At 43.2% G+C, this 17,748-nt stretch overlaps 1 protein-coding gene across 1 annotated transcript; it reads left to right on the forward strand.

The window, feature by feature from the left end:
* The first annotated feature begins 6,603 nt into the window (after nt 1-6,603).
* KLF6 (KLF transcription factor 6) lies at nt 6,604-15,636 on the forward strand. The gene is made up of 4 exons (XM_063415380.1): nt 6,604-7,122; nt 9,994-10,567; nt 12,263-12,386; nt 12,761-15,636. The coding sequence occupies exons 1-4, from the start codon at nt 7,021-7,023 to the stop codon at nt 12,810-12,812; spliced, it is 852 nt and encodes a 283-aa protein (XP_063271450.1). The 5' UTR covers nt 6,604-7,020; the 3' UTR covers nt 12,813-15,636.
* The last annotated feature ends 2,112 nt before the right edge of the window (nt 15,637-17,748 follow it).

The following is a 17,748-nucleotide window of genomic DNA, read 5'->3' on the forward strand; positions in this document are numbered from 1 at the left end:
GGAAACTCAGGGTTACTTCATCATAGTCACTTGCTTTTCACTTCCTTTTCCCTGTTGATGTCCCAAAGCTACCAGAGTTACTCTGATGTGAATGAGATCTGAATCCTGACCATTGGCAACAGTTAGGGAAAACAGGAAATGGGGTATTTCAAATAACAATAGGTGGGAACAGTGAGTAAAGGTTCACTATGTGGTAACGGTGCTGACTCTTTAATGACTGTGTTTATTTCCTTGTGTCCCAAAGAAGGCCACAGTTCATTTTCTTCTCAAATATGTACGTGTGGACATGTGCATATCAGACCCTGTATATAATTTTGCAGTTAATAAAGGTGGGGGTGAATCAGCACTGACTCCCACTTCTCGTAAGGAGTGACACAATGAGATTGCTCTCCTGTGCCATGAAAAATCAAGTTGCCAGGGGCAAAAGGTTCATCCCATACCCTGTTAAGAGAAAAGCTCCCTATTGATACAACAATAGATATTTTTTCCCCTCCCATTCACCACAGAAAGGAGTGCTGTGACATAGAGGAACCCTTAAAACCCTTTCCAAAACTTACAACCCGTACAATGCACTTCACGTGAAGCCAGAGCAGAGACGTTACAAGCTGGAAAAGCTATCCTGGGCCATGCAGTTCATTCCAAGCAAAGGTCTGCCGTTCTTGGCTGAGACTTCCACACTGCTCCTTGTCTAGTCTTGCCATGACTAATTCCCAGAAAAGGCAGTTTCACAACCACCCTGGCCAGCCATCCTGTGTCTAATTGGCATCACTGCTTAGAAATACTTCCTTGCATTCTCCTATGAAAGTTTGCAGCTACAATCTAATTCTATGTACTTTTACTAAGCCTTACAAGCAGCTAGTGAGACATCCCAGCTATTTTTAACAATCATTAGTCCTGCAGTCTCTCTCTTCACAAAATGACTGGTTCTTATTGGGCTCCTTTTTTTCCCACAGCTTCCAAAATCGGTCTGAATTAACTTTCGCAGCTTAATGCTCTGTTAAATAATGCTCACTAATTAGCAGCAGAAAATAATAAAACCCGGTCATATGAAAATGAAAGAATGCCCAGTGACACAGGTGTTTCACTTTTTTTTCTTAGCTCAAGCTGCCTTTTTAATCATTAATTATAGCAAATTCTGCTCTTCCACCTGGAGAAGCAGTCAGTAAACTTCCTAAAAGCAGCCAAGAAACTTGGTCAGACAAGCCCCAGTTGTTCCAATTTGCTACTTATGAGGCTGCTCACCTTAAATCCCATCTTTTGTAAAGATGCTTTGCAAAGAATGCATGATTTTCTTTATACATATTACTCATATTTATAAAGAAAGGTCTGGAAGGCTACCTCATCCTTTTTATTATTATTTTTTTATTATTATTTTTTTTTAAATAGTAGAAGATTTTGTGCACTGCTAGAAAAAGTAGTCATCCTAAAGTTCAGATCTAACAAAAAATGAAAACTGTTAGCTTTTTAAAAGTTAAATTTTTATTTACCCTGTACAGTATGAGGGCTTTAAAATACTTTAGAAAACCATACATGATATTTGTTATATTAAAACTCAGGAAATTCCCACTCAATTAGGACTTATAACTCCTGTTACTAATACCCTTGTGTACTATTAAGCAGAGTGTTAAATTGAGCCTCTTGTGGAAATAAGGTCTAATTCTGTCCTAATACAGTCACAGAAGAGGTGAAAAGTGAATTTATGTTTTGTTCACAAATGCATCCAGTGGCTAAGCATCAAGGAGGAAAAGAAGACCTATTTAAAACATAAAGACAACATGGATACATGAGAAAACAGAATTAATAACCTGTGTGCACCTAGGCCACTTCCAGGATTGTCACTCATAACTACAGCAGCAAGAGACAGAATCACCTTTCCAGTGTCAGTTATGGAAATGGGAAATGTATTGCATTTATTGCATTGCATTCAGGGTGAGGGGATGGACACTTAAGGAAGACACTCTTCAATACATCTGCAGACACCTTTTGTTCTCATGCTGTTTCTGGGTGCTGATGGGAATCACAGACCAGTTCCCAGAGCGCTGCCTTCCCCTTGACTGTTTAGGCACATCCAGGAGAATCAAAGTGAAAACATGAGTTTAAAAGCATTAACTACAAGCAGGTAAGCTGTAGAAATTACAGCTGAGGGTTCTGACTGAAGAGAAGGAAAAAAAAAAAAAACCCAACCAACAAACCAGAATGACAAAAACCACACAACACACAACCTCTGACTGAGCTGGTGGTCATTGATTCATGTTCTGTTCAAATTAGTTAATGACAACCTTTTTTTTTCTCCTCCATTCTCCATTCTGTATTCTCCAATCAGTATTTGTAGGAAAACACACCACCTCTCCTGTTTTCTGTGTCTGCCGAACAAGTTCAGGTCACATTTACCTAAATTTTTTCTTACCATATTTTCATCAATATGTCTTTTAAATTCATTTATCTTTTTCTAGTTTTAGTCTAGTTTATGGTCTGAAATGTAAGTCTCTAACTCTGCCAGAGTGACAGATCAGGAATCACCCCACTTGCTTGCTTACTCATTACAGTTCTATTTATATATCCTCAAAGAGCATTTACTTTATCTGTGGTAGAATCACATTGCACGCTAGTTTTCGATTTAGCAACTTGCCACCTTAAGTAGTGTTCTCTACTATCTGGCAGTGCTTTCATGCAATTGACACCCCCTCTCTCTTTCTTTCCCAAATAAAGTCCATTCATCCTAATCAAACCAAAAGCTATTGATTCTCTCCCATTTCATCTAATCTCCCTGCATCTGGCTGCACATGAACCATTTTCAGGAAGTTTTCTCCTCCTCTTACTCTCAGCTGGTGAATACAGTGCAGACCAAGTTGATGTGTCCTCTAAAAATGCATGAATATTCTAAGAACAGAACAGGTGCTCCCCCTGCCTCATGTGGAGCTCAGCCCACCTGGAAAACACCGTCTGTCACCTGCTACTTCGGAGAGCAGATTTCCAGGAACAGTCTACTATTCCTGACAAAAGTGGTTACTACGGAGAAGTCGTGGGGTGTGTAATGTGGCAATACAGCTTTTCAGACAGAGCCTTACTAAAATTAATGAAGCAAAAGGAAAGAGAAAAAAAAAGCACATAGGGTTTTTTTTTTCCTGCATGTATTTGTAAATTAGCAGCCTTAATGTAGTAAATTGTCTGCTTCTAAATTGTGGACAGTCCTAGTTAAAAGCCATTGTGAAACTTCACAGGGAAAGCTCTGACATTTGGAGAATCCTATATGATTTATACTAATTTTTGCTACTTTTTAAAGTGGTAGTTATCATACAGATTTAAAAACACAGGGAACAATTACAGAATTGGAAGTAAGTTTGTGACTACCTCTATGTAATCAAGGGCATCCACCGTGAATTAACTGTATGGCAGTGACAAGAAAATCATCCAAGGAGCTTGATAGCTCTATTTCTTCCTAACTCAGTAGCACTGCCCAGTCAGTACACACACTTCACATACATAAATGAAGAGGCCTCTGCTCTAAATCAGGGTCTTTGTCCTTGGTTGGCACATCTAAATAAAGTTGTGTAGTCCCAAGGGACTGACTGATTTTGCTTTGGATTTTTTAAAGTTAGAACATGTTTTATTTTAAGGTTTTCAAGGTAAATTCCATCCTGGCTCATGACTGAAAAAAATCCCAGTAGTATAAAATGGATATTTGAAACTTAACTGCTTTGTATAGCTTGAAGAAAGTCATTAGGGACTAAATTATATCTTCAAGTATCTTCACTAGCTCATTCTTTCATTTTCTTTAATTTTCTTTCATTTTGGGGCCTATTAAAATTTGTCCTAACGTTTATTATCCTCCACAGACTACAATAAATTCCCTTCATCCCTTCGTTCCACATGGCTGCTATTAGTGCCAGTAGTTTCCCTTCAGCTTGTGTTCCATGGAACAGTCTCCTAAACCACAACATGTTTTTGACTCACCATATCATTTTAATTCCTGATTAAATACATACTGGGTAAAAACACTTTGCCTGTTTTCTTCACTCTGTTTTCTTATCCATTCTTTCTTATCTGGGTTTGACCTTTAGTTGTACTGATGCTTTTTGATACTTGAAATCAAAACTTCTTACTACAGTCGCAATCTAGACCTAATTCATCCAGTGACACATATGTCAATTTTCTTTTGCCCATCGATAATTGTCTAATGAAAGCCAGCATTAATCAGAATATAGCTTAAATAGTTTTTACTGCACAATAGTCACATCTGTGCCACAGTTTTCTTTGATGCGGTTCATTTTTTCCTACAGCAGGATTCTTCATCCCACTCAACCAATCACAGACTGACAAGTACAGAAAACCTTACTTATTAAAGAGGCATTTCATTTAAGGACCTTTGCACCTCCATGAATCTACATCTGCTATTTCCAGTTGTCCTTCACTGGGAAATAGTGCCCACACAAAAGAAGATCCTTGTGACTCAAACTCCATCTGGGCAGAGCCAACCTCATCCAGCCTCTGACAAGCCCAGATTTCTCTGACATGACACACAGCTAAAAAGGGGGCAAGTGTAAAATAGAAAGAGTGGATAGTCGCACTTACTGTCACTATGTTTGAAAATAAAATCTTGTCTAAACAGGGAGCTGGTAAGTTAAAAAAATATTAATGATTCCCAGAGTTATGTTACCAGGTTATATTTGACTGGAGCCCACACCGCATATTTTACTCCACAGAACTAAAAGTAGGCTCAAGTGAGGTGTATAATTCATCTACTTAAGAGGGCCCTTCTGGTTTTTTTTCCTTCTGCAGTTTTCTTCAGAAAAAGGATCTAGTTCTGGCCACAAATAGACACAAAACTACCAGCACTATCTGTTGCCTGCAAGGCAATTTTGGATATATATTTACATGTTTGGCCATGTGAAACCAAGTAAAGAATTACTGATTCAACCAAGTGTGCATAATTATCTGGATTTAGATGTTTTGTGTTTTCAGCATTGCCTTGTTTTTCTAAACATAAAATAATGCTCTGATTGACCTTACACCTTTTTTTTTCATAGACACAGGAAAACCAACCATGAACACCACTTGTTTGTTTAAGGAATCACCATATTAATAGTTTATAAGGGGTCCAGGGATGGAAACTTAGACTGACATTTTCACATCTGCAATCACCAGCTCACAGAAGAGAGTAGGCAGAAGAAATACACATTAAACACTTCAGCTACTATTTGTAGGCAACTAGCAACAGATACAAAGAAAAGTAGGGAAATGGAAAGAATAAAGGTCAGATTATGATGGAAACATCAGCAGAAAATTAGAAGTCCATTAATAAAAAAAACCCCACATTAGGACTGTTTGTTCCATGTACTGGACACTCCTTTGGAAAGCTAATGACCACAGTTTCTTAAATTATATTCAGACATTCATATCATTGACAAGTCTAGTCTTAAAAAAGCTGACGTTCCATCAACACAAATAACTATCTGTGCTTAGGTGGGACTGAGAGAAGCAATGTCAGATGGTGCTGCCAGGAGCATCCACTGCAGGGCTCTTCCATGAGAAGATCTCTTTCCATGAAGAGCTCCAGGACCATCATCCAGGTCTGCTTTGGGACCCAGCTCCCGCTCCAGGGTGTCACTGAGGGGATAAAGGAAGGACAAAGACATCCAAACCCTCCTGCTCATGGGGAAGCACAACCCAGGGGACCCGCAGAGCCTGTGGGTGTCGCTTCGCTGCCTCACGGGGAAGGTGCTGTGGGGGTCTCACGATCGTGCCGGGCAGACAAGGACAGCCCTGCACGGACACGAGCGGGGCTCACGGCTGCCCTGGCACAGGCCCGAGCGGGCACAATTACCCCGGACAGCCGGGACACGGCAGGACACCCCTGCTCAGGCCCGGGGTGTCACACACACAGCAGAACACCCCTGCTCAAGCCCGGGGTGTCACACACACAGCAGGACACCCCTGCTCAGGCCCGGGGTATCACAGTTACCCCGGCCAGCCGGGACTCCCCTGCTCAGGCCCGGGGTGTCACGGTTAGCCCTGCTCAGGCCCGGGGTGTCACGGTTAGCCCTGCTCAGGCCCGGGGTGTCACGGTTAGCCCTGCTCAGGCCCGGGATGTCGCGGTTAGCCCGGCCAGCCGGGACTCCCCTGCTCAGGCCCGGGGTGTCACGGTTAGCCCTGCTCAGGCCCGGGATGTCGCGGTTACCCCGGCCAGCCGGGACTCCCCTGCTCAGGCCCGGCTCAGCCCAGGCCCGGCTCCGCAGCGCCCCCCGCGGCCGCCGCCGGCAGCGCCGCGCGCTCGCCGCTCCCCTCCCCCGCGCGGCCGCCCCGCGCGCGCACACCGCCCCTTCGGAAAAAAGCAGCCGCTGCTTCCCAGCTTTATATACCCTGCTAAAAATAGCCTGCCGCCGGGCCGGCCAATCAGGAGGGAGCGAATTTCGAATCGGGCCAATGGCGGGAGCCGTCACGGCCGGGCTCGGTCACGCCAGGAGGAGCCGCGATGTCTGCGGCGCGGCGATTGGGCGGCTCTGACGTCATCGGCACGCGGGTCGCGGGGCGCGCGGCGGGGATTGGGCGGCGGCGGCGGGCGGCGCGCCGGGATCACGCGGGGCGGGGGCGGGCGCGGGGGCGGGGCGGCGGCGCGGCCGGGCAGAGCTTTGAATAGGGAAGTTTTGCGGGGGGCTCCGCTCGCAGAGTCCGCGCCGTGTTTGCAAATATTGGGGCCGCTCCTGCGCCAGGTCCGCCGGCCGCGGGAGGGGGGACAGCCGCGCGCCCGCCCCGGGAGACGTCCTGCCCTGCTGTGCGATTAAACTTTGCATGAAACTTTGGGTCTTTTTTCCTCCCCGAGCTCCTCAAGGAATTAATATATATCTCTATATATACCATTTTTTTTTCTTTTTTTTTTCATCTCTGGAGGAAGGGGGGGGGGACTTGGAAACTGAGAGCAGAGGTTAACACCCCCCCGCACACACCCCGCAACCCCTGCACATAAAGGAGGCATCTGTATTTTTGGTAACCAGCACTGACTTTGTTGTTGCAACTTGAGACATGGATGTTCTCCCAATGTGCAGCATCTTCCAGGAACTCCAGATTGTGCACGACACGGGTTACTTCTCAGCCTTGCCGTCCCTGGAGGAATATTGGCAACAGGTAAACGAGGATGTCGATGTTGTTGTTGTTGTCGGGGATTTTTTTTAAAGCCGTATTAAAGGATGAGCGGATTTAAGAAAGAAAAAGAAAAAAAAAAAAGGCAAAAAAAAAAAAAAAAAATCAAGCCCAAGTGTCAGCGAGGAGTTTGGGGAGAATTCAGCGCAAATGCGTAGCGATGTTTTGAAGCAGGTGTTTCGGCTCCGAGCGGACGGCTGTGTGGGGGGCACATCCCGCGGCGGATGGAAGGAGCTGCGCATCCCCGTCCCTCGTTGTTTACCGCGGGCGCTGCCGGGGCTGTCAGCGCCGCGGCCGCTCCGCTCCGCTCCGCGCCGAGCCGCCGCTCGCTGCACACCGAGTCCTGGCAAAAGTTTTGAGCTTGTACCAGGTCCAGACTCCACAGCTGGGTCTTGTCATCCGAGCTCCCTGCCTTGGCCAAGGGCTGCTTTGCGCCCTGTGCTGTGGGTTTGTGCCTTTTTTTATTTTTTTTTTTATGGTGTGTTTTTGTTTTAATATTTTTTTTCTGCAAATGTATGCTGTTATTGTTTTTGTTCCTGGCGAAGACGGGGAAAAAGCCCTCCAGGAGTGTGGGTACACACGTCTGTGTGTGTGCATGTGTGTGTACATGTACAGAGCGCGGCTGTTCCCAGCGCAGGGAGCTTTGTCGAGCCCGTGAGTTGTCAGTCATATGACAGCGATCCCCTTGTGCTAATTGCCGTGGCCGGGAAGGGAGAAGAACGGAGCCTTCTTCCCTTTAATGGACATATTTTTTGGCCGTTTTTTTCCTCCCTTTCTCTCCCTACTGTGATCCGAGCGGCGGGGCGGCAGGGCTGACAGCCCCGCGGGGCTCGGGGGAGCGGGGCCGCCGCTCCGCTCGCTGCCCGGCGGGGGCTGCTCAGCCCGGTCACCGCATCAGGTACCTGCTGGCTTTGCAGAAGGACGAAGGAGCCTTTCCCAGAAGGTTGAAATGCAAAGTGTTACAACCTTCACATGCCTGCTAATTGTATGCAATGACTTTTTTTTTTTTTTTTCCCCGCTCCCTCCCCCCCTCCCCTTTCAGAGCGGCAGCTCCATAGTACGTGATTGAAATGGAGCTAAGTAGTTTCCTTCAGGCATTCGGGCTCTTGGCGAAGCGCCAGCCCTCGTTCCCAGTAGCCTTCAGAGGCATTTAAACTCGGAGAGCTTCACTCTGCTTCCCATTACTAATCTACCTAATGAGGAATTTAAATTAGCCAGGAATATGAAAGTTTAACAAGATCTTAATAAATGCTTTTTTTGCTTGTTTTCACGGAAAATCAAAGCACTATTGTGCTGTCCCTGTAGAAACCCCTCTTGTTTTTAACAGCATTGCAACCCAGTTCCCTAGCAGACAAATACATGAATACCGTGTGCAACAGTGGGTTCGGTGCGGGGCTTGTTTGTGGTTCTGGTTTTTCTGTCCAGTTTTTGCCTCCACTCCGAGCCTGCCCGGAGCATGTGACCCAGTTTACTGGAGCGGTGCTGGGGGAGAAGGGAGGCTGCTCCCATGGCGGCTCTGCTCCTGGGCAGATGGAAAGGGGCTCCGAGGGGAATGTCTGGCATTTGGGACCGGGGTTTGCTACCCGGCTTGGAAAAGATGATCTTGCTAAAATAAGTAGTGTTTGGTTTGGAAACTTGGTGTGTCCATTTTCTCTGTAAGGCTTCCATATGGATCATTTCCTATAGTGGAAAGAATAATCCCGAAACATCAGCTTGTTGCCATAACAGTTCACATTATTTTTTTTCTTTTTCTTTCTCTTTTTTTTCCTTTCTTTTTTTTTTCTTTTTTTTTTTTCTAGAAAGTCAGCAGGGTGAAATGAAATTGAAACCTATAGTTTCACCCGTTTAGGGTGGTTTTGTTTTTTGTTTTGTTTTCTTTCATGGAGTCGAGGGGAATGGGGTTGAGGGGAAGTTGTCCATGTACTGTTACATGTACATTTGCAGAGTACTTTCTTGGCAGATGGTCATGGTTTTAAAAGGAAGTCTCCTCTGGCATTGCGTGAAAGAAAGAAAGAGATGACTCATACAGTTGCACTCTTGGCCAGTAGATAAAGTTCTTGTTCATTGTGGGACTCCCAGCAGGACCTCAGAGTAATTTCCCATTTCGCATCCTATAGAACAGGACATTACTGTTCTGGAACTTTTTTCCTCCCCTTTCCTCTGTTGTTGAAGTTCTCCATGTTCCTGTGAACACGCATGGGAGCAGTTTGAGTTATGTGGTGTGCATGCCAGTGCGCTTGGAAATGACATTCTTTGAAAGTCGAGTGTGCTGTGTTCTCATGCACAGGAAATGGGAGGATGTCTGCTGCTCCATTGATGTCCCCAGAAGACAGGCAGCTCCGCAGCCATGCTGAAATGTGGCTTTGTTTTCTGACACAGGGTTTGGGTTTTAGCTGGGTGTCAGAGCACATTGTATTCAGTTGGGTCTTTTCAGTCTCGTGTTTGTGTGAGAGAGATACAAAGCAACTGGAAATTAGTCAAGGTGCAAGAGCGAAGTGTAGTTTTATCTTGTGGTTCTCTATGGTCTTTTTCAACGTCAGCCTGCTGAAAACACAGATTTTATGATGAGAGTGATGATAATTTAACTGAGTCATTAGAATGCTATTTTGGATACCAAAGCTGACTTGCACCTTCAGCTGTGTGTTTGAACTCCTGCCCAGGTCTCAAAAACTGATTTCTTTTCATCGTAACAGTCACCTAGTTACGGCTTGAGGAGCCTTTAATTTGTTTTGAACATAGAAACCTCAAATCAAATGTGCTACATTCCTGCATGCTTTTTGAAGTGTAAAACAATTTGGTTTATTTTTAAGCAGGCCTGTAACTTTTCTCTTTTTCTCTTCCTTCTGTTTCACCTAGACATGTTTGGAGCTGGAACGGTATCTTCAGAGTGAACCCTGTTATGTTTCTGCATCTGAAATCAAATTTGATAGCCAAGAGGATCTCTGGACCAAAATTATTCTGGCACGTGAGAAAAAGGAGGAATCTGAACTGAAGAACACATGTGTCCCAAAAGAGGACAATCTTGCTAGTCAGAACTTAGAGACCAACAGTTTGAATTCTGACGTGAGCAGCGAATCTTCAGACAGCTCTGAGGAGCTCTCGCCCACGACAAAGTTTACCTCTGACCCTATAAGTGATGTTTTAGCCAGTTCAGGAAACTTGAGTTCATCTGTCACTTCCACTCCCCCTTCGTCTCCTGAGCTGAGCAAGGAGCCTTCTTCCCAGATATGGAATTGTACGCCGGGTGAGTTGCATTCACCGGGGAAAATCCGTACCGGTACCACTGGAAAGACTGCAGAAAAAGGTGCCCCCTCCAATGGTGACACCTCGCCAGATGGCAGAAGGCGTGTTCACAGGTGTCACTTTAACGGTTGCAGGAAAGTTTACACCAAAAGTTCACATCTGAAAGCACATCAGCGCACTCATACAGGTTAGTAACCCTATGCTTGTTAAGAGCTGGCAATTGCTGTAGGGAATACCCCTTGGTGGTGGTGGTGTCACAGGTTACTCAATCCCTGGGTGGTAGCCCAGGTTTGGAGGGATGATGTAATAGCAGCAGAGGCTTACCAGCATGGGCAACATCACTTCCTCATTGTCTTCACGAGCCAGGGCACTTGCTGGTGGATTAGGCTGCTCTCATGGCAAGTAGGAGCCACTCATCTGAACAGGCAGTAGGGTCTTCAGGAGCAAAGGTCCAGCCAAAATAGGTGCCAGGCCTTTCTTGACAATTATTTTTAAACCAAAAGTGAGCTATGACTTTTTTTGCTAAAAAAAGAGGGATGTATATCCAAAAAACAGTCAGATCACTAAATACATAAAAAGCTTGTTTTTATGCTTCAGTCCACATCGGGTCTATTTTATCAGACATACCAAGGCCTTGATTATATTAAGTATAGCTATATTTGTAACTCATTTAACACTTATGCGTGCCATTGTTATCAGCAAAATAATCTTGGAAAGCCATAGTGTATTGTTGTCCTTCTGACACATCTGCCCAATTGGACTTAAAAATGTATGATCTACTGTATAATTTGATCCCAAATTACTGAGCAGCAGCATTTTATTGTTATGAAACCTGAACTAAAAATAATCCTGTATGTTATTGGGAGAGAAAGTGAGGAGGATAGACTCTTCAGGGCTTTTATAAATATTTTATGGTTGAAGTAGCCTGCTGATGTGCTTGTTTGAGCATTATTATTTGACATCTCTTTATGACAGCAGTTAGATGTGTGGAGCTGTGCCTTGGCTCAGTAGTCATGGCTTAATGTGAGGAACTGGCGTGGTGTTCTTGGTGTACCAATCCAAACACCTATATGGATGGTTGGCTTTTCTTTCCCCTAAGATGTGGGAAAAAGAATTCAAGGAAAAATTCTATTTTGACTCATGAGCTCAGCATTTTGTGGCTTTTATGGGAAGTCTGAGCAAGCTCGGATGCTCCCATTGTCGTGCAGAAGTTAGATAAAACAGGATTATTTCAAGAGAAAAAAAAACCATTTCCCCTGAAACTGTGGTTGTTGAGCAGACATAAATAGCTGTCAGGCTCAGAAGTATTGCAGAACTGGTGTTCTGGTGCTGTCTGGCTGAGAACGTTCCTGTGAATGGAAGTGGTATTTCTTGAATGCTGAAATAGCAATGTTCAAAGTGGCATGCTGGCTTTTCCAAGAATAAGTGGCTCAGCAGAAAAGAGGTTGCATGTTATGCAGATGAGTGAGTGACAGAGGACTTTGATGCAATACAGTAGCCTAATTGCATTTTGGAGCCTAGCTGTGCTGTCTTTAATCACCTTTATGAGATGAATGGTACCTGTTTGGGAGTAAGCCTGCCATTACTGGTGAACAGGAATGGTAGAGGGCTGGATTCCTTTGTTTCCTGGGAATCTGTTTAATCACTCTTTTTTTTATTATTTCTTGTAAGAATGAGATTATTTGATGTGCTGGTGCAGCAAGATAAGTAGGAATCACGTGGATGAATTTTGTGAGCCTTCTTTGCTTGCGTGTTCTGAAGCATTCAGATAGGTTAAATAAAATAGTCTGTGTTTGGAGGAGTGAAGGAGGTTTACATAGAAAATGATAGCTCCTGTCTTTGAACGAAGTCATGACTAACGTGTAATCTGCTTTCTTTGTAGGGGAAAAGCCTTACAGATGTTCATGGGAAGGGTGTGAGTGGCGTTTTGCAAGAAGTGATGAATTAACCAGACACTTCAGAAAGCACACTGGTGCCAAGCCTTTTAAATGTAGTCACTGTGACAGGTATGTGATTGAAATGCACCCTTTTAAATAGTTATTTTTAATACTTGTTGGAAAGCCAGTCTGGGCTGCTTTTCGCTTGTGTAGGAATTATTTGGGAACACAACCGTGTCTGGTAGTTTTAAGGAGCTATTGCATATTTAGGCTAGAAAAGCCCTTCCACTTTGCTAATCATTGGGAAGTGGCTTGTAGCCTGAGTGTTGAGAATTCCGCAGTGCTACCACCCATCTGCAGAGCTCCTGGGTGCCCACAGACACCTTGGCTCCTCCCGTGTGCCAGATCCCTCCTCCAGCAGCGGTGTTTGGGAGCAGCGGCGCGGGAGAGGCGCGCGCGCCGCCGGCCGCGGGCTAACGCGCAGCCTCGCTCTTGCCTTGCAGGTGTTTTTCCAGGTCTGACCACCTGGCCCTTCACATGAAGAGACACCTCTGAATGGGTCAAGAGGTGAATCCTGCGGGCTAAGAGGCGTCAAGGTTGAAGAGCCTTGAGCGGAGGGATGCGTGTTCCAGCCAAAGCATGCCATTTTGCACCCTACCCAGTTGCCTCCAGGACCTCACTTCCTTGAAGGTCTTTTGAGGGCTAATAAGTCATGTAAGAACGGCATAGCAACCACGGTGCGTGATGTTTGGGGTTTCCTGGACTCATACACTGGTATCTAACCTTCTGAGTGGCTCCTAAGCCTTTGCCGTGAGCATGTGCACTGAGAATGTTAATGATTGGGCGACTGTATGCGATGAGGATCTCTTGATGACTGTATGCTGAGGCACATTTTTTTTCTTGTGGTTGTTTTATAACTGTAAGAGAAAAAAAATAGTCTGAATGTCTTGTATGTGAGGAATATCTCATGAGATGGGACGACCACCAATCATTTCCAAGGGGTGGGGGGAGGGTGTCTGCACCTTTTTAGAGGGAAAACCTGAGAGGGGGAAAGGGGGGAATAAAAAAGAGTCAGGATGCCAGAATGGAAATGGGGAACCTCCCTGTTCCTGTGTGAGAGGAGCTTTAGGTGTCTGGTGCAGCTATTAAACGTGCAATGTGTCAAGTAGCTTGTTTTACTTGCTACAGAGCTCATTTGTAATCCATTGTATAAGCTGTGTATTTACAAATGTAACACAACTATAACTTTTCATTATAATACAAAGGTTATTGCATGGTTCTGGGGAACTATATGCTTTTCCATTCTTTAATCAGGACTGCAGTTTTGATTCCAGTTAAGAGCAGCTAAAATACAATTGGTCTAATGTTACATAATGTATGGAACATGAATAATTTTTTTGTTGGGTGGATAAAACCACTATTGGTTAGAAACTGATTTTTCTCATGCAGCTAATTTTTCTCTTATTTATGCCTTGAGGACTAACTTCTGGTTTTCTAGCTGTTAATGCACTGTTGACCTTAATAATGGTGCCTTATGCAAGTGACCTTCTCTTGCAGGGGGTCTTATACAGGGGTATGGGTGATGCATGCTTTATTAAGGCTCTCTTTTCACCTGGCATTGTACTGTATCAAATGTATAATATGAGGGGAAAAAAAGGTTACTTCCAGGGTCCTCCTTCACAAAGACAAATATAGAGAAAAGTCATTCATGTCAGTACAGTATTTGTTTAACTTAGACAATTTGACTGTGTTACAGTATAATGCATATGCCAATTGAATACCTGACCAGTTCTGCCACCTTGAGACTTTTTTTATATTGACCTTGCACAACAACTGTGTATATACACACCCCAACTGTACTTAATATGTCAAGTTTTCATACATATTAAAGATACAGAAGTATTAAAAGATGTATTTGCTTAAAAGGCACAAGTTTCACATCTATATATCTAGCTATCTGTTGGTCATACAGAAAGAAACTATATTACTTTTTTTTTAAAAGTGGGCAGAAAAAATAATTGTGTATGTATATTTGTGTGTACAGTCTGTGTATGTGTGTATATATATAGATAATATATAAATATTTTTTTTAAAAGGAAAAGAACTAGAACACATAGCTAGAAAATGCCACAGCCCATCAAAATATTCCCTCTTCTCCCTTACCCCCCGCAATACGGTCATTAAGGAGACAAAGAAATGAAAGATACAGTTAATTAAAATCTAGCATTTTTAGAGGCTTTACCTTTAGCTTAATGGTATGCTAAAGGCTTTGTTGGCATTCAGTCCTTCTCAGACTGCTGACTGTGTTTTGTAGTTATTAGGTTGTTTGGAATAGCGTATCTGTGGCCATTTAAGAATGATATGAACCGAATATTGGCATGCTAAAAGAATATTAGCTGTGTGCAGAAGTGCACTCGGGTTTTGGCCTTCCAGCTTACTGGAGGACCTGTGAGTGAGCTAGTTGTTGTGGTGGTTGAGCTCTAATTTTACATAGTTCAGCTAAAATAAAGACTGTTTTTTCCTAGAGTAGGAATAGTCTGTCCAAAACCAGTTTTGTTTTGTTTTGTTTTTTGTTTTTTTTTTTAAACCAGCTCACTACAGTCGATGCAATGAAACATGTGACCTGTTTCTTTTACTGTTAATTATCAGTCTTGCTTACTCTGCTAATATTTTGGTATATCTTCCTGGAAATGTATGTAGATAAGTGGTTTTAAAAAAGTATATGCAAGTGATCTGGTTCTATGGAACACACAGGCTTAAATCATTCTCATTTCATTTTTGGTTTAAATTGCCTGAAAATGCACTTTTTTTTTCTCCCCCCAAGCAGACAAAATTTTCCAGAGAATGGATTTCTATTTACAATTGAGTTTTGTTGTATTTTTAACTCCTTGTTTGCATTGTCCTTGGCTTAGCCGTAATTTTTATAAACAAGAAATTAAAACAAAACAAACAAACAAAACAAACAAAAAACCCCAAACAAACCAACCCCAGACAAAAAATACTTGCACTGGCTTGTCTCAATTGTGAAATACCATCAGACTTATGTGGATGGGGTGGGGCTGTGTGCCATATGTCAAATGCCTGTAATTTTCTTAATAAGCAAGTACATTTTGTTCAGGTGATAACTGAGCCTCAATCAAGCTGAAAAATAAAAAAAATAAAACATTTTTGCTTGAAATTTAAGAAGAAAATGTTTCTATTAGTGAAATTTCTTTTTTTGTTTTTGAAGCACCCTGTTATCTAAAGAATCTCTTTGTAAGATTTTTGTAAAAATTTTGTTTTACAAGATTTTATTTGAAATTGTTTTTTGCAAGATTGTTATATTTCTGTATGAATGTATTTTTTATTGGAATAACATAAAAAGAAATTCTTATCAGCATCATGTGTCTGTTTCCATCTTTCTTCTCTCTAAGTCCTACACACCAAAGAATGTCAAGTACTATGTTGCTGCTTTGTCTTGAGTCACACCTGGTCATGGGTGCAAACACCTTTGGGTCATGTCACATTGTGGAAGACAAGCCCTGTTGGGAAAATAATCTTGGCAGTAGAAACTAGAAGTTCTTCCATGTTTGAAAAGCTGCTCTTGACTCATCGTTTGCCTCAGCGGAATAAATAGTTAATGTGATTGTTACTGCAAGACTGCACCTTCATTTCAAATCGTTTGTTCTGGAGAGGTCAATGCACATGGGACGAGTTTGGCGTGTGGGAAAGAAGGTTCAGTGGGCATTCAAAGGGAAGGACAAAGCCAGGAAGGTGGTGGCTGGGCTGGAGGCACTTGTCCTTGACATCTGCTGCAGAGTGTGCACCTTGGAGCTGGTCCATGGGGAAGCAAGCCCAAAACCTGGAGGTGCAGCTGTGGGAAGGAGAGCTTGGAAGGGACTGCCTGCTCCAGACACACATCTGAGGCTGCTGTAGGGCTGGCCTGACCCACATGCTGGTGGTGACCTTCAACCCGTGGAACACCAGCCTCTCTGAACCACATTCTTTCTGAGCAATGGCTCTTCAAGGCATGCCTGGCATGCACCTGGCTCGAGATCTATGCAGAACTTGTTTGGTGGTGCCTTGTGGCTCCTGCTTCACTCATGCTGGTGTTAAAGGTCCCTGAAGCATCGAGTAAAAGCACTGGCAAAATGGCAAAGTTGTATGCTGAGAAACTTTCACATGTCTTTGAGCGTGTGAATTCAGTTCATGTTAACATCCTATGATTTAGATGATTTAGAAATGCTCTAAAATGATGCAAAAGAACTGAAACAATAAATAAAGATTGAGGCAGAAGCAATGTGAAAAAGGGACCCTTGCCACCTTCTCCAGTTAGCCCTGCAGTGGGCTAGTAAATAGATATAATACCTGAATTAGGCATGGCAAAAATGGCAGTTTAGGCAAATTTGTGATCTGCAATGGGAGGGGTACATTAAATTTTACCAGTGGTGTATTTCGTACAGTGGAACACAGGTGTCTTCTGGAAAAGTCTGTTAAAGTTTCAATAGAAATAGAAAAGCCTACTGAGGTTTAGGATTTGGATATTTTGCCTCCTCATGTAGAAAAGAAAATATTTTTAAAGAACTGAGCTTGACCTTGGAGATTCTCCACCCAAAATGTTCAGTGGGTGTGTAATATAGAACAAGGATTGGCAAATTTTTTCCTGTTTATTCGGTGTGTGTCATCTTGGGCTGTGTCATACTCTAGCTTTAAAAAAAGAAAAAGCCTGAAAACTGCTTTATTAAGGATGTTATTGAGATCCTGCCTTTCTTCTTTTTTTTTTTTTTTTTGGTAATTCTCAGAGAGATTGTACTGAAAAACCAGCAGTGTGTGCAGGAAAAAAAGAGACTACTGATAGAGCTATTGGGCAACAAGGAAACTACAAAGCAGAAAGCAATAGTGCATTTCAACATACACATCTACTGCAGGTTTGCTTAATTCTGGATTTTGAAATGCAGAGCAGAGGGGAAGAGACAAGAATTTGAGGGTGAAGAAGTCAGGTTGCTGAGGTATGGACATGGATTAGTAGCCTCTGCAAGTTCCAACAGCTTCAGGAGAGGTTAGAAAGCTGAAAAGGATGACAGAGCCTGTGAGCCAACACCTGAGCAGAGGTTAGATATATGGCATGTTTGTGCAACCATCAAGATGAAACAGTTAACATACCAAAACAACCCATTTGGATGTTTGTTTTGGGTTTTTTTTTTTATCCTCTTGGGTGTGAAAAATCCAAGCATGCAAGTGGTTGGTGCAAGTAGGGCTTATCAGTTTACCAGCTTATTTGAGCAACTGTGCCTTATAAATACAACATGACTTTGAAGTTCACAACAGACAAGGGATTGCTGTTTTATTAAATTGGATGTCCATATTGTTTAGAAGTTGACTGTCTGTCAACTGACTGTCTCCCCTCCAAACCACATTATGATTTCAAATAAACTGAATGTGGAATTGTTGTGCCTGTTAAGGCATGTTGAAAACAAGCTGTATTTTATTCTTTCCTCTTTAGGAGTTGTTC

The sequence above is a fragment of the Prinia subflava genome, chromosome 1, assembly GCF_021018805.1.
Source record: "Prinia subflava isolate CZ2003 ecotype Zambia chromosome 1, Cam_Psub_1.2, whole genome shotgun sequence".
NCBI classification, from domain to species: Eukaryota; Metazoa; Chordata; class Aves; order Passeriformes; family Cisticolidae; genus Prinia; species Prinia subflava.